General features: G+C 36.2%; 1 protein-coding gene across 1 annotated transcript in view; it reads left to right on the top strand.

Annotated features, from left to right (window-relative positions):
- Positions 1–24,815, top strand: part of CFAP47 (cilia and flagella associated protein 47) — a 544,336-nt gene extending 519,521 nt beyond the window's left edge. The window contains exons 66-67 of the mRNA XM_047716464.1: positions 17,432–17,600; positions 23,905–24,815. Of these exons, the coding sequence (XP_047572420.1) occupies positions 17,432–17,600; positions 23,905–24,117 (382 nt within the window). The 3' untranslated portion in view covers positions 24,118–24,815. The remainder of the gene's footprint in view (positions 1–17,431; positions 17,601–23,904) is intronic.
- Positions 24,816–25,089: the final 274 nt, after the last annotated feature.

Here is a 25,089-nt window from a genome sequence, read left to right as displayed (position 1 = left end):
AAGCATCTGCCTTCAGCTCTGGTCATAATCTCAAGAGTCCTGGGATCTAGCCCTGTGTTCAGCTCCCTGCTCAGCAGGGAGTCTGCTTCTCCCTTCCCCATGGCCCCTCCCTCCACTCATTTTTTCTCTCTCTCTCTCTCTCAAATACATAAATAAAATATTTTTTAAAAAAACCTCATGAGGATTGTCTATTATACTACCCCTGTTTTTTCCCATTCCATTGTCTTTCTTTCCCCCTGAAGTACAAGCATCCTTCTATTTTCACTTCTTTTTGTTAAGAGAACTTCTTTCAGCTGTTCTATAAGGTTAGCTCTGCTAGTGACATAGTCTCTTAGCTTTCCTTAATTTCATGTTGCCTTTATTCCCCCTCCATTATTGAACAATATTTTTGCTTGATATAGAATGCATGGCTTGGAGTTCTTTTCTCTCATCAGTTGAAAAATATTGTGCCACTTTCTTCTGGTGTGCATGGTTTCTGAGGAAAAATGAGCTGTCATTAGAATTGTTCCCCTATAGGTAATATTTCATTTTCTCTAGTCTCTTTCAAGATGTTTTCTTTGACTTTAGTTTTCAGAAGTTTGATTATGAGTCTTGTCATGTAATGTCTGCTGTCTCCATTAGCTTGAGTTCAATGAAGACAGGGACTAAGACTGTCTTGGTCAGCGCCAGACATTTAAGAGATGCTTAATAAGTATGCTCTGAAAGAATGAAAATCCCTAAGTGCCTTGATTTCCATAACAATAAGTAATAGTGATTATTTAATATAAATTTGCCTTGAAATGTACTTTGGGACAAAACAAAAGCTTGATGTATTTCTTAGGTTTCTGGTGAATACTAGCATATATAATTATTTGCGATTTCTATTGAGAAATCTTGTAAAACTCTTTTAAAAACATGTTTTAAAGTTCAGTCATAGTTCTTCAAAGTATATATTTGTGTTCTTATTTACTGCATACAACTGTTATGTCAGTATATTCAGAGTCTTTTCAAAGTAAATTGTTTATTGCAATCAGCAGAATTTTTCTACTGGATTAATCAGCTACAAATAAACAGTTATTGGCATGATTAGAACTCTGCTCTTCTAATAACTTATTAAATATTCTTTACTGGCTGGCCTGTATAACCTCCTTTGTGATAATCAGGATTGCATAAAATGACTTTCTGTTTATTGGCAGGCAAAAATTTTTAATATCATACTTGTTTACTCTGAGAAAAGTTATTTCTTGAGCAGGAAATCAATTCTCCATCATCCAGTTTTATATGTACCTCTGGCCCACACAACATTTGGTCTTTGCCTACAGTCTTTGTTATTGCAGGTCTGTTTTAGATCATCTACAACATGTTTCCCTTATAGGTGAAAATGAACTAAAGAGATACAAGAGTTGCTACCTAAAATATGAGAAAGTGAACTGATTTCATAACCTGTATGGGCCTTTAATGAGTAAAATTATCTTTATTCTTTCCTCGTTGCAGGAAATAAATAATTCATAGAGTTCTGAGTATCTGAGCCATTGTATTCTGTCCTTGTTAATTAATCACTGTGTAATATTACCCTGTATTTAATTTAATGAAAACATTGGAATTAAAACATTTGAATTCAAAATAACACAAATTCCATCCTTCATTGCCTCATTTGAGACTGCTTTTGACAGATACATTATATAATTCAATCATCAGTTAGATTACAGTTTTAAAAGTCTGAAAATTTTGGATGTACTCATGAAGAAAAACACTCAATAAAGATATAAAATGAAAGGTATGAGCTTTCTGCAAGAATATCATCATGATTATTTCTGTCTAAATTGAAAAATTACTTTCATTGGTCTACCTTCTCTCCAAATCTAATTGAACCCCCCCTGCACTTATTTAGTTAATTGGAGACATCAACCAAGGCCCATGTTTACTGTCAAAAGGAGTAAAGAACATGCTTGTTACATCCTACTGAATATCCATTTTTTTAAAAAGATTTTATTTATTTATTTGAGAAAGAGATAGAGAGAGCACAAGCAGGAGGCAGGGAGAAGGAGAAGCAGGCTCCTCTCTAGGCAGGGAGCCCAGTGCAGGGCTTTATCCCAGGATACGAGGATCATGACCTGAGCCCAAGGCAGACTCTTAACCGACTGAGCCACTCAGGTCCCCACGGAATATCCATTTTAATTCAGATTCCAATATTCAGATTCCCAATATCTTGAGTAATATCCTAATTTATATGGGCTCTGACCGTAATAATGCTAATGTTAATATTTTACAGACATGCTGAACATGATACTGTTTATGTTAAAAGTTCAAGATTGCAACTGTGTCTCACTCAGCCTTCTCAAAGTAATAAATTAGGAGCTTAGTTCTCACTTTCTTAATTTCTTTACATTTGTTAATTTGTTTTCAATTGAATCCCAATTGATTTTGAACATATCTTCATATTTTCAGTAGGTGTTTGGAAGAAAATAAGACAGTTACAAAATCAATTTCTTCAAAATGCCATTCAATTTATTTTTGTGTTTTCACTGGGCATCTTGATTTTTTGTTAATATCCTGAGGTTGTTTTTTATGGCTACAACCAGAAAATACATGGCATATGATTCTGTTTCTAAAATAATGAGATCTGTTTCCTTATGCCTTGGCATACTTTTTAAGTAAAAAAAAGAAAGAAAGAAAGAAGCAATTATGGCAATATATTTGTGTAAAAAAAGTCACTCTGCTTCATAACAACTACAATTTTCTGAGTTCATTTTAAATTAATATTACAAATATTCTTTCAGGTGTTTTATTTAAAGTAAGAAGCAGCTAATGTCTTTTATTTTGATGTATTTCTGCAAGCATTAAGTTCAGAGAGTCTCAACAGAAATCTTAAATATAACTATACTTCTATAGATTTCAATAAACATTTTCCTGATGGATGATTACATTTATCAGAAATTTTAGGATATATAGTCATATATGTCAAATGCACTCAAAATGTGAAATAAAATTTGATTCTTATGTACTGAACTCTAATAGCCCTCTTATATTGAGAAAGTGAATTAAAATTACTGAAATATCAAAAATGCCACAGAATATTTTCTAAAGTATAGATTTTAACTTTATTCAGTTTTAGTTCTGAGGATGTAATAATGCATGACGTATATTACTGACAGTGGAGGATTTTTTTTTTTGAAGATTCAACAGAATATAGAATTATCCTCATTAAGCACATTTCTTGTGCTGGTTCGGGGTGCATTTTTGATACATTTTAATGATTGAGTCTCCCTCATAAGGTTGCAATTACATGTTGGCCATATCCATAGTCATCTGAAGGCATGACTGAGTTAGCTGATCAAAACAGTTAACTCTTACAAATTGGCTGTTAATGCTAGCTGTTGGTTAATAGTGAGGCTATTATTGGCAATTAGTGCCTATACATAGTCTCTATATCATGTGTGTCTCAAGTAGTTGGATTTTGTACATGGTGACTTGTTCCTCACAGTGTGTATTCCAAAAGAACTGCATGTCATTTTCTGACATAGACCTAGAAGTTATACGGCATCACTTCAACCACATTCTGTTGGGTATAAAAGAGGCACTGTGTTGGCTTGGATATATGAAAGGGAACATGGGTCCCACATTTCAATAGCAAAAATATTAAAGAATGTGTAAGTATGTTATGGTGGAATCTACTCGCTTGAGTATTTTAAGCCTCTTCTAAGTCAGTAAACTCTCTCCAGATTCCTCCTGTATATTTTCACCAGCAGGAATACTTTTTGAATGGTAAGGCTCAGATCATGGTAGGCAACATACCAAGCAGCAGAAGGGGGTGCATTTATTTTCTCTTCATTGATCAATTTTCTTTTTTTTAAATAATTTTTTTATTATGTTATGTTAGTTGCCATACAACATATCATTAGTTTGGGGTTTTTTTGTTTGTTTGTTTGGTATTTTAAAAAAGATTTTATTTATTTATTTGACAGGGAGAAACAAGGCAGAAAAGGGAACACATACAGGGGGAATGGGAGAGGGAGAAGCAGGCTTCCCGCTGAGCAGGGAGCCCGATGTGCAGCTCCGTCCCAGGACCCTGGGATCATGACCTGAGCCGAAGGCAGATGCTTAATGACTGAGCCTCCCAGGTGCCCATATTGCATCCTTAGTACTGTACCACGAGTCATTGTTTGCATATAACACCCAGTTCTTCATGCAATACTTGCCCTCCTTAATACCCATCACCAGGCTCACCCATATCACTGCCCCCTCCCCCAAAAACCCTCAGTTTGATTCCTGCAGTCCATAGTCTTTCATGGTTCATCTCCCCCTCTGATGTCCCCCCTTCATTTTTCCCTTCCTTCTCCTAATGTCCTCCATGCTTTTCCTTATGTTCCACAAATAAGTGAAACCATATGATAATTGTCTTTCTCTGTTTGACTTACTTCACTTAGCACAGTCTCCTCCAGTTCCAGCAATGTTGATGCAAATGTGGGGTATTCATCCTTTCTGATGGCTGAGTAATATTCCGTTGTGTAAATGGACCACATCTTCTTTATCCATTCTTCCACTGAAGGGCTTCTCGGCTCTTTCCACAGTCTGGCTATTGTGGACATTGCTGCTATGAACATTGGGGTGTATGTGGCCCTTCTTTTCACTACATCTTTATCTTTGGGGTAAATACCCAGTAGTGCAATTGCTGGGTCATAGGGTAGCTCTATTTTTAACTTTTTGAGGAACCACCACACTTTTCCAAAGTGGCTGTACCAACTTGCATTCCCACCAGCAGTGTAAGAGGGTTCCCCTTTCTCCACAACCTCTTCAACATTTGTTGTTTCTTATCTTGTCAATTTTTGCCATTCTAACTGGTGTAAGGTGGTATCTCAATGTGGTATGGTTTGAATTTCCCTGATGGTTAATGATGTTGAATATTTTTTCATGTGCCTGTTAGCCATTTGTATGTCTTCTTTTGAGAAGTGCCTATTAATATCTTCTGCCCATTTTTTGAATTGATTATTTGTTTTTTTGGGTGTTGAGTTTGAGAAGTTCTTTATAGATCTTGGATACCAGCCCTTTATCTGTAGGGTCATTTGTAAATATCTTCTCCCTCTCCATGGCTTGTCTTTTTGTTTTGTTGACTGTTTCCTTTGCTGTGCAGAAGCTTTTTATCTTGAGGAGGTCTCAAAAGTTCATTTTTGCGTTTGTTTCCTTTGCCTTTGGAGGTGTGTTTTGAATCGGTTCTCTAGGGCAGTTGAAAACTATCTTATACCAAGTCTGTCTTTTTTTTTTTTTTTAGATTTATTTATTTATTTATTTGAGAGAGAGAGAGAGAAAGAGTCCTTGAGCAGACTCCCTGCTAAGCATGGACACACACCCCCAACCCCCAACATGAGGATCGATCCCGGGATCTCAAGATCACAACCTGAGCTAAAATCAAGAGTCAGGCACTTAACCAACTGTGCCACCCAGGCGCCCCCATATCAGCTCTGTCTTCAAATTCATTTTAGGGGCACCTGGGTGACTCGGTTGAACATCTGACTCTTGGTTTTGGCTCAGGTCACGATCTAAGGGTCATGATCTTGGAGTTGCTAACTAGAGAGCTGTGTTGAGCTCTGCACTCAGGGCAGAATCTGCTCCAGTCTCTGTCACCCTCTCCCTCTGCCCCTCCCCTCCTCACACTCACTTCTCTCTCTTTCATGTAAATAGATAAATCATTGAAAAGGAAAAAAAAATTAGATGACTCAATGATGTAAATACATCAATGATGTAAATAAGCTACTGAATATATCCAGTTTATTTTCTGTCTCTGGGGAGGCTATACCCAGTTAGATATTGGAAATCTCAAGTCTTTCAGAAGATCTATGAAACTAGTGGGGAACATACGAAAAAGAAACAAAATGGGTCAGGAAGACAGATTGACCTAATCGTATTCAGCATTTGACCGGCTTCTCCACAAACCAACTCAACATCTCCTTTTTCTTTCAGTGATCAAGAGTAAAAGAAGTTTTTTAAAAAGATTTTATTTGTTTGACAGAGAGAGATAGTGAGAGAGGAAATACAAGCAAGGGAAGTGGGAGAGGGAGAAGCAGGCTCCCCACTAAACAGGGAGCCCAATGCAGGCCTTGATCCCAGGACCCTGGGATCATGACCTGAGATGGAGGCAGACACTTAATGACTGAGCCACCCAGGCGCCCCAGTAAAATAAGTTCTAAAGATAAATGACTCTATACTCAAATGACTACCCTTTTTGTCACTGCCGGCACGACAACACGACCAGGGACGAGAGGGTAAGAGGATGGTGAGACAAAGATGAGACGTAAAGAGATGGGGACAGGAGGGACACAGTGGATGATGTCCAAGCAGTGCCAACTTTATTACAAAGTGTGCACGATTATATGGAAAGCAGAAACACTTAGGGGAGACTAACTGCCCACCACATACCAGAAATAGTTTTTCCAGGCTCCTGTTTACCAGTTCCCTTAGGTTAAACACGCAGACATCCTGATGCCAGCATGTTGCTTACTTATAGATAAGTTCCCTATTGATGAAGGGACTGAAAAAGGGCGCCCAATGCATTTTATGGCCCATGCAAGAACAGCAAGGTCCAGGCATGGATTGATGACTTAGGCCTGAATTGTCCTGTTCCTGATAAACCCCAATGGTAGTCACGTAGGCAATCATGAGATTCATAGCACAGACCCTTTCTCAGCGCTACTCAACCTTTCCATTGCTGAGGTTGCTTAACCCCTTAATGTCAGGAAGGCGCAAGTCAGGGCCTGACTTTCCTTACTTAAAGGGACCATAGTCTGAGATGCCTGGGTAGTTCAATCTGTCTTCAGCTCAGGTCATGATCTCAAGGTCCTGGGATTGAACCCCGCATCGGGCTCTCTGCTCAGCGGGATGCCTGCTTCTCCCTCCCTCTGCCCCTCACCCTCGCTCATGCCCTCACTCACATTCTCTCTCTCAAATAAAATCTAAAAAAAAAAAAAAAAGACCATAGTTTGTTGAGGAATTTTAGGCATGATGATTTAGGGATGCAGAGGGTTCTGAAGAGTTAGGAGAAACACATAATAGAATTCAGAGTATCAAAATGTAAGGGGAATTGCTATTATGGGTGGGTGTGTTTCCAGATTGTTCTTTCATTGTGGTATTTTTCTGTCCTTGCAACCATTATATTTACATCATTGAGTAAGTATTAGTACGGGGTAGGATAAGCGTCCAGGGCATGTATTCCTCTAACACTTTTTCTTTGCTCTTTTGCTTCTTTTCCCAATTTAAAAAAATAAATTAACATTCAAGTAAAAAAAAAAAAGAATTCAGAGTATCTGAACAGCTCATCTATTGTTCTTAGTGATATTGTTATTAAAACACTGAAAATAATGTGTTTCCATTAAAGATCAGAGCTGGGTTAGGACAGTATGAGCCCACTTAAGTGATTATTCATTATCATCCCATTTTTTCCTTATTCCTGTGTTTGCCTGACCTAAGAACAACATAATAAACAAAATGGTAAATATTTGTTTCATTCCTACTAATATTTAGCACATATAGAATTATTTAATTTAATTTTTAAGATGCTACTAAAAAAACACACAAGCACACATCTTTACACAATCATCGCGAAAAACAAAGCAAATTACCAGCTTTAGTAGTGTTTAGTAGTGTTTAGTAGCTTTAGTAGTGTTTAGTAGTGTTTAGTAGTGTTTAGTAGTAGTAGGCAGGGTGTCCATTTAAATAAGATGCTTCACTTCCTGTCTCCTCTCCTCCAATCCCATCTCACCAGAGAAACCCTCATTCACATCCTTATTCCAGCTTGGTATCCCATGAACCTCAGATCAGACAATTCTGAATTGTGGTAGGCTAGAGAACACGTCAAACCTCTGAGATGTATTTTCAGTATCAATAGCCCCGGGAGCACTGATAAACATTTCTGTTCCTTTAGAGGGTTAAGTCTAGCAGTAACTTTGGCAGATGTAAGCAGAATAGGGACCCTGCCAGGCAGTATAATGTAACAAATGCCGCATAACTGAAGGGATAATTTCTGTAAATATCTGTAATAACTGGGATTTAAAATTTTTCTATGAGATGCTTACCCTTTTCCATTAAGGTTGTTATTTTTTAAAATTTATTTTTTAACTTTTTCCAGCTTCATTTAGGTATGATTCACAAGTAAACACTGTATATGTTTAAGGTATACAACTCAATAGTTTGATATACATATATATTGTAAAATGATTCTCCCAGTCACGGTAATTAGCCTACTCAATACCTCACATAGCTACCCTTTTTGTGTGTGGTAAAAACACTAGTGATTCACTCTCTTAGCAAATTTCAAGTATATAATACATTAACTATTGTCTCCATGCTGTACATTAGATTTTTAGAACTTACCTTAAACTGAAAATTTGTACCCTTTGACCCAAATCCTCCCATTTCTTCTAATGCCCAGCCCCTGGCAATCACTCTTCTATTCTCTGCTTTTATGAGTTCTACTTTTTTTAGATTCCACTTGTAAATGAGATCATGGAAAATTGGTTTTTCTGTGTCTGGTTTATTTTATTTAGTGTTTTATATATACATATATATATATATATATATACACACACACACACATATATATATATGTATATACACTACACTATACACTAGTACACTACTAGTATACACTAGTATACACATATACACTAGTACACTATATATACACTATACATTAGTGTATAGTGTATATATAGTGTACTAGTGTAATATCCTATATATATGTATATGTATATATATATATGTATATATAGTACATTTTCTTTATCCACTCATCTGTTGATGGACACTTAGGTTATTTCTGTGTCTTGGCTCTTGTGAGTAATGCTGCAGTAAACATGGAAATACAGATACATCTTTGAGATACTGATTTCATTTCCTTTAGATATATACCCAGAAGTGGGATTGCTGGATCATATGATAATTCAGTTTTACTTTTTTTGAGAAAAATTCACATTATTTTCCAAAACAGGTGTGCCAATTTTAAATCCTATGGTCCTATGCCCATTTTTAAAATAGGGTTATTTGAGTATTTTTCTATTGACTTGCATTAGTTCCTTATATATTTTGGATATTATCCCCCTATCAGATATACAGTCTACAGATCTTCTCTTCAATTCCATAGGTTGCCTTTTCATTTTGTTGATTTTTTTCCTTTGCTGTGCAGAAATATTTTCTTTTGGTATAGTACCACTTCTTTATTTTTGCTTTTGTTGCCAGTGCTTTTGATGTCATGTCCAAAATATCATTTCCAAGACAAGGAGCTTTCTTGTGTTTTCTTCCTGAGTTTTTACATGTTTTTATGGGACTTAGGTCTTATATTTATGTCTCTGATTCATTTTGGTTTGATATTTATGGGTGGAGTAAGATAAGGACCTAGTTTCATTCTTCTGCATGTGGTTATCCAGTTTTTCCAGCCACATTTATTGATGAAACTATTTTTTTTTTTTGCCATTGAGGATCCTTAGACATTAAATATGAATTTTGTGATTTTTTTTCCTATTTGTTTAAAAAATGCCATTGTGATTTTGATGAGGATTGCATTGATTCTGTTGATTGCTTTGGGGACTAACTATGGACATTTTAAAAATAATAATTGTCCCTGTCCATGAATATGAGATATCTTTCCATTTATTATCTTCTTCAGTTTCTTTCATCATTGTCATGGTTTTCAGTGTACAGTACTTTAAACTCTTTAAATTTATTTCTAAGTATTATTTTTCATGCTATTTAAAATGGGATGGTTTGGGGCACCTGGGTGGCTCAGTGGGTTAAAGCCTCTGCCTTCGGCTCAGGTCATGATCCTAGGGTCCTGGGATAGAGCCCTGCATCTGGCTCTCTGCTCAGCGGGGAGCCTGCTTCCTCCTCTCTTTCTGCCTGCCTCTCTGCCTACTTGTGATCTCTATCCGTCAAAAAAAATAAAATAAAATGGGATGGTTTTTTACATTTCTTTTTCAAGTAGCTCATTGCTATTGTATAAAAATACAACTGAGTTTTGTATGTTGACTTTATATCCTGAAGTTTCACTGAATTTGTTTATTAGTCCTAACAGGTTTTTTGTGTAATCATTCTACATGTAAGAATGTCATATATCTGCTATATCATCTTCTAACATAAAGATAGTGGTTTTAGAGGAAAAGCTTCAGCTTTTCAATATTGAGTATGATGTTAGCTATGGGCTTTTCATATGTGGCTTTTATTATGTTGAAGTAATTTCCTTCTATTCCTAGATTTTATCATAGGATGTTGAATTTTGTCAAATGTTTTTTTCTGCATAAATTGAGACTTAGTTATTTTTTATCCTCCATCCTGTGAAAGTGGTATATCATATTGATTGACTTTCTTATATTGAACCTTCCTTACATCCTAAGGATAAACCTGCTTGGACATGGTATATGATCCTATTAATGTGCAGTTGAATTTCATTTGTTAGTATTTGTTGAGGATATTTGCATCTATATTCATCAGGGATATTGGCCTGTAGTTTTTTTTTCTTGTGTCTTTTTCTGGATATCAGGATCAGGATAATATTGATATAAATAAATTAAGTTTGGAAGTATTCCCTGCTCTACAATATTTTGGAAGAGTTTGAGATAGGTTGCTGTTAATTCTTCTGTAAATATTTGGTAGAATTCACCATCTGGTCCTGGACTTTTCTTTGTTGGGAGAATTTCGATTGCTGATTCAGTCTCCTTAATATTTATAGGTTTGTTTGGATTTTTTATTTCTTCATGATTCAGTCTGGGTAGATTGCATTTTTCTAGGAATTTATTCATTTCTTCTAGGTCATATAATTATTTTGGTGTATAATTTTTCATAGCAGTCTCTTATGATTGTTTTTATTTCTAGGGTATCAGTTATAACATCCCCTTTCTCATTTATGATTTTATTTGAGTCTTCTCTCTTCTTTTCTCAGTCTAGCTCAACATCAATTGTGTTCATCTTTTCGAAAAACCTACTCTTAGTTTGACTCTTGGTTGATTTTTTAAAAATTCTGTATTATTTCTGCTCTCATCTTTATTATTTCCTTCTTTCTGCTAACTTTGTGTTGAGTTTGTTCTTTTTTTCTACTTTTTTGAGGTGTAGAATTAGGTTGTTTATTTGAGATCTTCTTTCTTAATGTAGGCTTTTATCACTATGAAATTCCTTCTAAGTACTACTTTTGCTACATTCTATAAGCTTTGGTATGTTGTGTTTTCATTTTTGTTTGTCTCAGATATTTTCTAATATCTCTTTAATTTCTTCTTTGATTTATTGGTTATTCAGGAGTTTGGTATTTAATTTCTATATATTTATTTATTTCCCAGGTTTCCTTCTGCTTTTGATCTAGTTTTATTCCATTGTGGTGGGAAAAGACAGCAGTATGATTTCAGTCTTCTTAAGCTTATTCAGACTTGATTTGTGACCTAACCTCCAATCCATCCTAGAGGTCGTTCCATGTGCACCTGAGAAAAATGTAATTGCTTTTGCTGTTGAGTGGAATGTTCTGAATATATCTATGAGATCCATTTGTCTATAGTGTTGTTCCTATCTTCTTTTTTCTTACTGATCTTCCGTCTGAAATGAAATGAAAGCAGAATATTAAAATCTGCTAGTATTTATTATTCTATTGCTATCTATTTCTCCCTTAATTCTGTCAATATTTGATACATACATTTAGGTGCTCTGCTGCTAAATTGATCTTTTATCATTATATAATGTCCTTCTTTGTCTCCTGTTCATTTTGTTATTAGTCCACTTTGTCTAATATAAGTAAGGCTATCCATGCTCTCTTTTATTTGCCATTTCATGGAATATCTCTTTCCTTCCTTTAACTTTCAGCCTACTTATATCTTTAAGTCTAAAGTTAAACTCTTCACAAAGAAATGGAAGAACCTTCCATTCTCATGGATTAGAAGAAAAATATTGTTAAAATGTCTATGCTACCTAGAGCAATCTATACATTCAGTGCAATTCCTATCAAAAGACCACCAACTCTTTTCACAGAGCTGAAATAAATAATCCTAAAATTTGTATGGAACCAGAAAAGACCCTGAATAGCCAAAGGAATGTTGAAAAAGAAAACCAAAGCTGGTGGCATCACAATGCTGGACTTCAGGCTCTAGTACAAAGCTGTAATCATCAAGACAATATGGTATTAGCATAAAAACCATCATATAGATCAGTGGAACAGTATAGAGAACCCAGAAATAGATCCTCAACTCTATGGTATGCTATTCTTATCCCATGGAAAAAAGACAGTCTCTTCAATAAATGGTGTTGGGAAAATGGGACAACATCATGCAAAAGAATGTAGCTGAACCATTTTCTTACATCAGACACAAAAATAGATTGAAAATGGAAGAAAGACCTAAATGTGAGACAGGAATCCATCAAAATCCTAGAGGAGAACACAGGCTGCAACCTCTGTGACCTCAGCTGCAGCAACTTCTTGCTAGACACATCTCCAAAAGCAAGGGAAACAAAGGCAAAAATGAACTATTAGAACTTCATCAAGATAAATACCTTTTGCACAGCAAAGGAAACAGTCGACAAAACCAAAAAACAACCAACAGAATGGGAGAAGATATTTGCAAATGTTTTATCAAATAAAGGGCTAGTATCCAAAATCTATAAAGAACTTACCCAACTCAACACCCAAAGAACAAATAATCCAGTCAAGAAATGGGCAGAAGATGTGTATGGACATTTCTCCAAAGAAGACATCCAAATGGCCAACAAACACATGAAAAAATGCTCCACATCACTTGCCATCAAGGAAATACAAATCAAAACTACAATGAGAGGGGTGCCTGGGTGGCTCAGTGAGTTAAAGCCTCTGCTTTCAGCTCAGGTCGTGATCCCAGGGTCCTGGGATCGAGCCCCGCGTCGGGCTCTCTGCTCAGCAGGGAGCCTGCTTTCCTTCCTTTCTCTCTGCCTGCCTCTCTGCCTGCTTGTGATCTCTGTCTGTCAAATAAGTTAAAAAAAAAAAAAAGAAGAAAAAACTACAATGAGTTACCACCTCACACCAGTCAGAATGGTTAAAATTAACCAGTCAGGAAACGACAGATGTTGGTGAGGGTACAGAGAAAGAGGTACCCTCCCATACTGTTGGTGGGAATGCCAGCTGGTGAAGCCAGTCTGGAAAACAGTACAGAGTTTCCTCAAAAAGTTGATAATAGAGCTATCTTTTGACCCAGCAATTGCACTGCTAGGTATTTACCGCAAAGATACAAATGTAGTGATCTGAAGGGGCACCTCTACTCAATGTCTATAGCAGCAGTGTCCACAATTGCCAAACTATGAAAAGAGCCCAGATGTCCATTGACAGATGAATGGATAAAGATGCAGTATAGATATATACATTGGAATATTACTCAGCCATCAAAAATGAAATCTTGCCATTGGCAACGATGTAGATGGAACTAGAGGGTATTAGGCTAAGCAAAATAACCCAATCAGAGAAAGACAGTTATCATATGCTCTCACTGATATGTGGAATTTAAGAAACAAAACAGAGCATCATAAGGAAAAGAAGGGGAAAATGAAACAAGATGATATCAGAGAGGTAGACAAACCATAAGAGACTCTTAATCATAGGAAAAAAACTGAGGATTGTTAGAGGGGAGGGAAGTGGGGGATGGAATAACTGGGTGATAGACATTGAGGGGCATGTGATGTAATGAGCACTGGGTATTACATAAGACTGATGAATCACTGAACTCTATCCCTGTAACTAATAATACAGTATATGTTAGCTGAATTTAAATTTAAAAGATATAGTTAGTCTCTTACAGACAGTATACACTTGGATCTTGTTTTTCATCCAATCACCTACTGTGTCTTGTGACTAGGAATCTGATTGTTTTACATTTGAAGTAATTATTGATAGGGAAGGATTTAATGTTGCCATTTTGTTGTTTTTTGTATGTCTTATAGCTCTTTTGCCCATCTTTTCCTTTCTTGCTGTCTTCCTTTGTGTAGTATTGATGTTTTTCATAGTGACCCACTTTGATTTCCTTCTCATTTTCTTTTGGGTATCTTCTGTAGGTATTTGTGGTTACTATGAAGCTTACATAAAATAACTTACAAGCTTAATCTATTTTAAGCTGATAACTTTAATTGCATACAAAATCTCTATACTTTGTTAGTGATGTACAGATTACATATTTTTATATTGTGTATCCATTAATACATATTATAATTTAGTTATTTTTATACTTTTATCTTTTAGCTTTTATGCCACAATTTAAAAATGATTTAGGTACCCCATTACAGTATTCAGTGTTGTGTATTTTTCTGTGTATTTACCTTTAACAGTGAACTTTTACTTTCAAATACTTTTGTGTTGCTGTCTGACATCTTTTCATTTCAGTTCAAAGGGCTCCCTTTAGTATGTCTTGCAAGTTTTGTTTATCAGGGAAAGCCTTTATCTTCATTTTTGAAGGACAGTTTTGCTAGATGCATATTTTTCATTGGCAGTTTGTTTTCAGCACTTTGAACCTATTATTCCGCTCACTTCAGGCTTACAGGGCTTCTATGAGGAATCTGCTAATTGTCTTATAAGGGTGGCCTTGCATGTGAGGGGTCATTTTTTTCTTGCTCCTTTCAAAATTCTCTTTTTGTCTTTAACTGTTGATGTTTTGATTATGTATCTCATTGTGGACTTCTTTAGTTTCATCCTATTTGGAATATGTTGGACTTCACAAATCTGTATGTCACTTTCCTTCCTCAGATTTGGGGATTTTCTGGCCATTATTTCTCTAAGTAAGTTTTCTGCTTCTATTTCTCCCTTCGAGACTCATTATGTATATATTGGCAACTTGATGTTGCTGTCTAAGTCCTTTAGATTTTCTTTACTCTGTTTCATTTCTTTTTCCTTTTGCTCCTCTAACTGGATGATTTCAAATGACTAATCTTTGGGTTCCCTGATTAATTCTTCTTGATCACGTCCATTGCTGAATGCCTCTAGTGAGTTTTTCAATTCAGTTATTGCCTTCTTCAGCTCTGAAATTTGTTTGGCCTTTTTTAATATCTTCTGTCTTTTTGTTGTTGTTGTTGTTCATGCATTATTTTCCTGATAGTGTTGAGCATCTTCATGACAGTTAGTTTTTTTTTTAAAGATTTTATTTATTTATTTGACAGACAGGGATCACAAGTAGGCAGAGAGGCAGGCAGAGAGAGAGAGAGAGGAGGAAGCAGGCTCCCTGCAGAGCAGAGAGCCCGACGTGGGGCTCGATCCCAGGACCCTGGGATCATGACCTGAGCTGAAGGCAGAGGCTTTAACCCACTGAGCCACCCAGGTGCCCCTTCATGACAGTTATTTTGAAAAATTGGTCAGTAATCCCTATACTTCCATTTCTTTATGGTGTGTTTCTAGAGATTTCTTTTGTTCCTTTAACTGTATAATTTTTTCCTGTCTTCATGTTCTTTGTAACTTTGTGTTGATATCCACACATTTGAAAAAAATAGCCACCTCTCTCAGTCTTCATAGACTATCTTCATGCAAGGAAAGATCTTCACCACTCAGACCAACTAGAGATCCTGGGGACACCTCAGATCATTTTTGTGAGTTTATCTGTCTGAACTGGTATATGAAGATTACTAATTAGAGGGGTTTACTGGTTTCTATTTTTTCAGGAGTTCCTAACAGCTTGCTCTCTTTGCTGTCTTCTGTGCCCTGGCACTCTGAAGCAACAATACACCAATCAGATCTTTTTTTTTTCCCCCTCAGTATCCTTTATGTATCTAGATTTTGCCAAGTTCTGTCAGTTCTCTGAGACAGGATGGACATAAACCAGAATATTGAACAGCCTACTGAAAAGCCAGAAATTTCGACATGTTCTACTCTTCTTTTTCCATACTTAGGGAGAGGCTTCTGAGCTGTATCAACCTGCTGGGACATCTGGAGCACCAGCCAGATGTCCCACCAGCCCCTACCCAGCTTGTTCTTAGAAGCCCCCATGCATCTACAATATGCCAGATCCCATCAGTACTTCAAGACAAGCAAGACAGAAGACAGTCCCTCAGGCAGCACCCCTTCACATTCCAACCAGAAGTCCCATTGTTGGGTACTTGATCTACTCTTCTCTTTCCTTCCCTAGGGAAAAATGGAAACTGAGAATTTCCTCCCAATCATGTGCTATTGCACTGGTGTGGAGGGCAGACTGTGGTAAGAGCATAAGAGTGTGCCACAAATTTTCCTACTGACTTCAAAAAGCTGATTTTGTGCTCTCCTGGAAGGCAAAAGTCTCTTAACTGGTTTCTGAATTTCTCACAATGGGAATTGGTCTTTGTATTGTTGTTCCTTGGGAGACAAGAGGGTCCGGGTCTTCCTGTTCCACCAGAACCCCTGGGTTTTCTTTTTCATGCATTTTTAAAATTTATTGCATCATGCATCATTGCCTGGTAATAACCACTGGTAATGAGATGTTTTAAAACAACAACTATCATAATAATGATTATATTAATATTGATTAATCCTTATAGAGCACTTCCCACATATCAGGTACTGATCTAATGGCTTTATAGAGGTTATTAAGTTCATTTAAAAGTATGAAACTTGAGGTAGGAAAAAGTAAATTTCTCTAAAGTTATGCACCTACATGGAGCTGGGATTCCAATCCAGGCCATCCATTTCCGTAGTCTATTTTCTCAAAACCTCTGAGATGATACTCAATACATTTGCTGAGTGGATCACTGAGTCCCAACCTGAATCTCCTGTCTCCTTTTTTATGACTCACTGTTGGATCTGTTCTAGGAAACTATTCTTTACTTTCTACTTGCATCTCCCCAGAAAATTTGGATTTAAAATTCCTCATGTACAACTTCCCATGCAGTGTACTCCTCCCCTCTTTTATTCTATGGAAGGAATTCTTCAACTTCTCTTACCATCTTCTTCTCAAATGTAATCAACCTTGACATGAAGATGGTCACCTGAATCCTAAATGCCACTCAGTTCACTTCAGACCATAGCAACTGATCTTCAGCCTCAAGAATCTTTAATGAACCTGCAAAGTACTTTCATCTCACTTCACAGGTGCAAAGGTAAAGGACAGTGAGCAGTCACATTGGAATAGTAATAAAAACAAAGGCTTCATGTAGCTGTTCTAGCCATGCATTTCAGATATGAATTTATTTATAAATGACTGCATTTTAATTTAGGACATTGAGTTCTTCAATTTTTTATAGGGGCAGCATTTTATTCTTTGTACACTAAAAACACAAGGTGCAATTTTAAAGATCCTTAAGATTCCATTTTGTCACCCTGGGAAGAATGACACTCTTTAGTAATTTTTAGAAGACCTCCTCACTATTATAAAGTAACAAGCATTAGGCTTACAGCTGCATGGCAGCATTAAAGTTTACCTGTAGTCCTAGGCAACAGGATATAAATTCTACCCATCAAGGTTTCACAAAGAGTAATGATAAAATTTACATGTTGATATTTATATTTTTGTTCTAGAAATCCTGAGCCATTCACTGCATACTTCCTACCCGGCAGTGATCCTGAGTTTTCTGTAAAACCTCAGGTTGGAGAACTTCCTCCTTTTGATACTGAAGGAACGGTCCTCTTTGTGGGCTTCAAACCCCAAATGTACAGTAGGAAATACAAAGCAACATTAGCAATACAGGTGAGTTTTATAAAGGTAATGGTCAGGGATGTTTGATTTCACTAAAGACATGAAAGAAGAAAAAGTTTCACCGAACTAAAGAATAGCAAAATTACCTTGCAAAAGCCAATGAATTTAACTACTCTGTCTTGTTTTAATTTCCTTTTGCCCAATAAAGAACTTGTAAATATGGAATATAACAAAAAAGTCATCATCACCAGTGAGAAGAAATTCTTTCTCTTCCATATTAAGAAAATGCAGAAGAGACCAATATTGATTATAAAGTGGTTTGTGTATTCACATATTGTTATCTGAAATAACCTATTCAAGGACTTCAGGTGATTTGAGACAGAGATTTGGAATCTTTAATTAAGGCATAAGGTATTGTCAAAATGTTAAAGTCTAAAATGAAGAAAATGAGGTAGAAGGTAAAACTGATTTTGAATTGAGAAAAACACAATGTAGTGAGCCATTAATATAAAAGTCTGCTCGAGTGATCATCTTGTTAAAAGTTAAGGTAAATACAATTTTGAAAATTGATGTAGTAAGCAAAATTTCTCCATCAGATTTCACACATGTATCTTACTAATAGCTTTTAGGCTAAAGACAACTTTCAAATTATTTATGAAAAGATGCCTATTGCCAGTGTCTAGTTTCAGTAGCACAGACACAAAGGACATGTAGTTACGTTTCAAGACACAACCACTGGTGCCAAAGTGATTACTAGACTTCTAAATCAGACGCTAATTAGGCAGTGCCATGGGCAGAAAAATGTGTTGTTACTATTTTAATGAATAGAGAAAAGAATAATGTTGAATATGTCCCAAGAAAATTATTTATATTTTTCATCTTTCTGGGAATTCTTACAACCCAGCTAATAAAAATATAAAGCCTCTGGAGCCTTGCTGCATATTGCCCTTTGCTATATAGATGCTTGATTTAAAATGATCATGTTGTATTTTCTCCTTAAGAAGCAAGGACATACTGTTAGTTTAAGGGGATTAAATGACATATTTAAAATCAGGTTTAGAAATAAAAATGATGTCTTTCTCCGATTGACTTATTTCGCTAAGCATGATACCCTCTAATTCCATCCACGTCATCGCAAATGGCAAGATTTCATGGACGGGACTGGAAGAGATTATGCTGAGTGAAATAAGTCAAGCAGAGAGAGTCAATTATCATATGGTTTCACTTATTTGTGGAGCATAACAAATAGCATGGAGGACAAGGGGAGATGGAGAGGAGAAGGGAGTTGAGGGAAATTGGAAGGGGAGGTGAACCATGAGAGACTATGGACTCTGAAAAACGATCTGAGAATTTTGAAGGGGTGGGGGGTGGGAGGTTGGGGGCACCAGGTGGTGGGTATTGTAGAGGGCACAGATTGCATGGAGCACTGGGTGTGGTGCAAAAATAATGAATACTGTTATGCTGAAAAAATAAAAAATTTAAAAAAAAAAAAGAAATAAAAATGATGTTTATTTTACCTGATGCCCAGTGAACATTTCTGAAATTAACTATGTTGGAGGAGGCTTTCCAAAAAAAATCTGTGCCTGTTTCCCTATGTTGATTTGACAATTAAATCACAGCAGAATTGAAGGGTTTCTGTGAGAGAATAAGTTGACATATGGGATCAAATGAAAATGTGAAATTTTTATTTAGTCTGAAGTGGTACAGTTTGATAAAGCTTATGTGGGAAAAACTGAGATTGCAATGTGTTTAAGAAATCACTATTTTGGGGGTGCCTGGGTGGCTCAGTGGGTTAGGGCCTCTGCCTTCGGCTTGGGTCGTGGTCCCGGGGTCCTGGGATCGAGCCCCACATTGGGCTCTCTGCTCCGCGGGGAGCCTGCTTCCTCCCCTCTCTCTCTGCCTGCCTCTCTGCCTACTTGTGATCTCTCTCTGTCAAATAAATAAAATCTTTAAAAAAAATAGAAATCACTATTTTGTTGATTCTATTTTTATTTTAGAAAATGCCAAGTGTGAGTAGAAATAGAGGGAATAATTAATCTGCATACACTCATCATCCAGTATGAACACTTATCAAATCATGTCCAGTTCAAGTATATTCCCATCCCCTTCCCCATATTCCATGTTATTTTGAAGAAAATCCAAGACATCCTATTATCTTCAACTATTTCCTATTAATCTCTAAAAGTCCAAAATCATAATCATGATACCATTATCACATGTAAAAATTTATAATAATTCCTTAATATCATGACATACCAAATATCCATTTAGTGCTCAAATTTCCACTTGACTCATAAATCTTGTATTTTTTAACTTAAAAAAAGTATTAACTCATAAGAAGTTGCAAAATTAGTATACAGAGTCCTGTGGATCCTTCTTCCAGCTTCTCCCAATGGTGAGGTTTTACAGAGCTATAGTAATGTATTTAAAGAAGAAAATTGTCATTGACAATTGACATTGACTAAGCTAGAGACCTTATTTCATTTTTAGCATTTTTCACGTGTGTGTGTGTGTGTGTGGTTCTAAGAAATTTGAACCCATGTATAGATCTGTATAACTACAGTCACAACTGAGATACAGAGCTTTTCCAACACAACTGTGGCAACTGCTTAACAGTATGGTCACATCCAGGACTGTAACTCCTTCTTTACCTTGGAAACCACTAATCTTTTCTCCATCTCTATGATTTTCTAATTTCTAGAATATTACATAAGTGGGATCATACTCTGTAACCTTTTGAGACTGGCTTTTTATATGAGTATATTGGCTTTGCAATTCAGGAAAGTTATTTCATATATCAAATCAATGATTTTGATATCATGTTTCAAGCATTGTCTGATTCTAAAATCCTGCTCTTAATGACAACACCATGATGTCTCACATGATAAAAGTGAAGAATTTTAAAAGTTAATTCATTATCTATATAAAAATTACTATGTATGGTATTATCTTTTTAAACTGTTGATTTTAAACATTGAATCAATTAATACTTATAAATGAAACATATGACCTTCATTGTGCTTTACCTAGAAATAAAAATGAGGATCTTTAAGAATACTTCAGTTAAATATTAGCCTACAAAAACTTCAACTACTACATTAGCAAGCTTCATGGGTTTCCTTTCAATTAAACCATATTTAAAATAATTAAAAACTGCTTTTTTCCCTACTATTTTCCTCTCAAAGCACTAGCTTTGAGAGACTTAAGTTAACTTGGTCAGATTGTTACACAAAGCAATGTTACTCAAAGAGAATAAATAGTCCACTCAGCTTTCCATGGTAGACATGATAAATCTTAAATAGTTTATACAAAAATATGAAAGCTATCAGGATTATCCAAGGTAAAACATACAGTGCTTGTACAAAAGTAATGTCGATGGACCTGTTATAACCAGAGACATAATCAGACTTAAGTAATATGTATGTAAATGCATTGCTTTTAAGGGAATAACTCATAGTCATGAAATTGTAAGAAATGTCATTTTACTTATATATTTAAATCTTGGCTTATATTTTCTCTTAAGCAGACCTGAAATAGGGATTCAAATCCAAGTAGCATATTTCCTATGTGATCTCAAGAAACAGGTGCGGGAAAACCAGAATATGAGACAGAAAAGGCATGGAAACCAATAAAGGGGGCTTTATTAAGGCAATTACCACAGGGGGCAACTGGTATTTAATCCCATGGGATTTCTGTGGAAAATAGTGTGGAACACACACTGCAGAATATTTACACCTGATGGGGCTAGAGAGTTGGTGGGGTTTTGTTGTGTTTTGTTTTGAAAATGGAAATACCTAAGGGATGTGGGTCCACACAGCCCACATCTGCTAACGGGCTGTTTCCATTCATAAGAACGTGTCCTTTATTTTTTTTTTTAAAGATTTTATTTATTTATTTGACAGAGAGAGATCACAAGTAGACGGAGAGGCAGGCAGAAAGAGAGAGAGAGGGAAGCAGGCTTCTTGCTGAGCAGAGAGCCCGATGTGGGACTCGATCCCAGGACCCTGAGATCATGACCTGAGCCGAAGGCAGCGGCTTAACCCACTGAGCCACCCAGGCGCCCAGAATGTGTCCTTTAAAGCATAGCTTTGAGCGTTCATTCCATGAGGTCTTTGGCTTTGGCTGATCCCTTTTTATACTAGAAAGATATTACTGAAATAGGGAAATTTCATCTGTTTAAAAAATAGTTGTTTTTTTAAAATTTCTTTAAATAAGTAGCTGAGGAGTATAATTGTCAATTTGACTTCCTTTTGCAAAAACCAACAGTGATTCTCAAAGGCACTAGGGACATGGAGGTATTGGTTTATTCTCATTTTAACTTAAGCTTTTTAATTTATATTTTTAAAAGGAGATTCAGAGTGGAAGATACAGAGCTATATCTTTAAAGTATTTTCAAAAACATAATGAGTCATTATATTTATTTATAACTTGAAGAAGAAAGTTAACTATAGAAATGAGAAGTGTAATATTTAATTTGTATAAAATAAATGTATTACCATATAGAGTGTTGGAATACGGGCCATCAGTGACTTCTTACAAATTTATGTTATATTTGGATTATATATATTTATGTATATATAAATTAAACATATGGGGCGCCTGGGTGGCTCAGTGGGTTAAGCCGCTGCCTTCGGCTCGGGTCATGATCTCAGGGTCCTGGGATCGAGTCCCGCATCGGGTTCTCTGCTCGGCGGAGATCCTGCTTCCCTCTCTCTCTCTCTCTGCCTGCCTCTCCATCTACTTGTGATCTCTCTCTGTCAAATAAATAAATAAAATCTTTAAAAAAAATTAAACATATGTATACACACACACATACTCAGCATCACTTACGGCAAAGTTATTTGTATCTTTTTTTTTTTAAAGATTTTATTTATTTGACAGAGAGAAATCACAAGTAGGCAGAGAGGCAGACAGAGAGAGAGGAGGAAGCAGGCTCCCTGCTGAGCAGAAAGCCCGATGCGGGGCTCGAACCCAGGACCTGGGATCATGACCTGAGCTGAAGGCAGCGGCTTAACCCACTGAGCCACCCAGGCGCCCCAATTGTATCTTTTTTTTTTAATTATTTGTATCTTAATTGAAATACACACAATAACATTTAGGATTTTAAAAATAATGTCCTTACAGATAATTATTTTCAAAGGGTCTTGGAGATGGGTCAGGTGAAGGTACAAATCCCTACATGTCATTCCCATCTGTACCTACTACATCCCCAATAGGAGTGTACATTCCTTCATGCAGCTCACTCCTGCGCTCCATTGAGTGTTGGGCATAGGGGCAGGTCCCTCCAAGTACCTCACACATATGTGCTCATGAGGTGGGTCACCTGTAATGTAAAAATTTGCAATGACATATGCACCATCACCAAACTACAGCTTTGTTTTTCAAATCGAACATCCTATATGAAGTAGAATGTTATTTAACCTACTTATAGTATCGTCCTTGGTTTGCTCTGCTTTTGACTCCCTGATTCAGAATACACAATTACTATGAACACTGGATAGAAGGGCCAGTTCTGATTAAAATATGGTCATTCCAGATGTGTAAGAAAGTCCTGCACTTAACATTCTCCCAGTGATATCACATTACCCCTTAAGCCCTGACTGACGTTATTGCAATATTCACTTAGACTGGATTTATCCTAAATGAGTTTTCTGAACATACATGGTACAAATCTTCTTGTGGGGAAGAAGACCTAGATAAACACAACACTGGAAATTCTGCAAGAGCAGTGGGATTTAACTATGAACATAAACATGCAGAAAATGCTAGATTGTGTAATCCAGTATTGCCATCCTGTGCATATATGCAGGAAAAAAAAATGATCGATTTTTCAAATAAACCCCTAAGTTGTCCTAACTTGAATTTAGATTATAACTATCATTAACAATTTTACACAATTCTCAATAATTTCAAATGGTTCAATTAATTATGGAGTTTCATAATCTGAAAAACAGAAGCTCAACATATTTTACCATTTGGTTCTATAGCCATGCTGTAGTTGTCATGGGTAAGTTCTTGCAAAGTATGGTTTCAGTTAGTTACATAGTTCATGCTGGGCAACAGTTTCATGCAAAGAAAATAAATTGTTTCTCCTTAGATCTGATGGATGCTTATTTCATCCACAGAGCCAACTTCTAACTTCGAGAGACTTTTTACTGAGTGGTTCTTAATTCATAAAGCTAAATGCTTTCTTGAATTTATTTCCCATGTTAATTATTACTGGCACCTTTTCAGTTTTGTACATTTCCTATACCTTGCATGGAGAAGAGAGACTGTATTAATTCAGTAAACTTTTTCCTGTAGCTTTCTCAGTCCTGAATATGTCATGTAAAATCTCTCCTCTCTTTGTTTCCAGACACCAGACATGTACTGGCTGTATGATATCAATGGGTTACCTCCAGTTACCATGCCACCGATGAATGTAAAAGCCAAAATTAAGACTACTAATAAGAGGTTTCCGAGCAAGCCAGTTCGTCGGCGCAATTTTATCTGTGAAAATGCTAAACTCATAAGGACAGGGGTGTCCTCTACCATCAAGGGTGCACCTTTGATGTTGAAGAATAAATAAATGCTTTTTTCCAAAATATTTCTTGGCCTTAAGTAGAAATGAATATATTTTCATGATTGGTCTTTCATCTTTTGGAATATTTCTGACAAGTAATGTTTCAATTATAACAGGCCTTCTCTATTTTATTTTTTGAACTCTGACTAAATCTATTCTTTGAATATGTTGCACCTGATTTCTGTTACGTTTGTCTTTTAAAATGGACTGGTTGGAGTTACTGGGATTGGTTCACTTTTAAGGTACAGGGGTACATTTGTAGTAAAAAAAATTATTTCAGCTTAAAAATTGATGCACGTTAAGTATATATAGTCCTCCACTCCTATACTGAGTCTTTAATATGGATATATTTCAAAATGATCCTAAGGAAAATTCATTTTCTCTAAGTAAAGGAGAGTATTTTGCTCAGTACTTATCATTTGGGAAAAATATAATAATAAATAGCCAATGTGGACCATCTTGAAGAGAATTTGGCACAAAATGACTGGCTTTGCCACAGATTATTCATTCATATGACTTTAAGGAAATCTCTCACCCTTTTTGTGCCCTATTTTCTTATGTGCAAAACAAAAGAACTATACTAGGACAAGAAAAACTATAGATCTAGTCTACTACCTATTTTTATATACCTACTCACAGATAAGGATTTTTACATTTTTAAATGATTGAAAATAGAATATCGAGTAACAAGAAAATTGCATAAAGTTCAGATTTCAGGGGCGCCCTGTGGCTCAGTCGGTGAAGCATCTGACTCTCAATTTCAGCTCAGGTCATGATGTCAGGGTCCTGGGATCAAGTCCCACATTGGGCTCTCTGCTCAGAGAAGAGTCTGCTTGGGATTCTTGCTCTTCTCTGCTCTCCCACTCCATGTGTGCTCACTCTCTCTCTAAAATAGTAAGTAAATAAATAAATCTTTTTTAAAAATTCCAATTTCATTGTTTGTGGCTGCTTTCGTGCTGTAACCACGAGTTCTAATGG

The sequence above is a fragment of the Lutra lutra genome, chromosome X, assembly GCF_902655055.1.
Source record: "Lutra lutra chromosome X, mLutLut1.2, whole genome shotgun sequence".
Lineage (NCBI taxonomy): Eukaryota > Metazoa > Chordata > Mammalia > Carnivora > Mustelidae > Lutra > Lutra lutra.
This window is presented reverse-complemented; position numbering and strand designations above follow the sequence as displayed.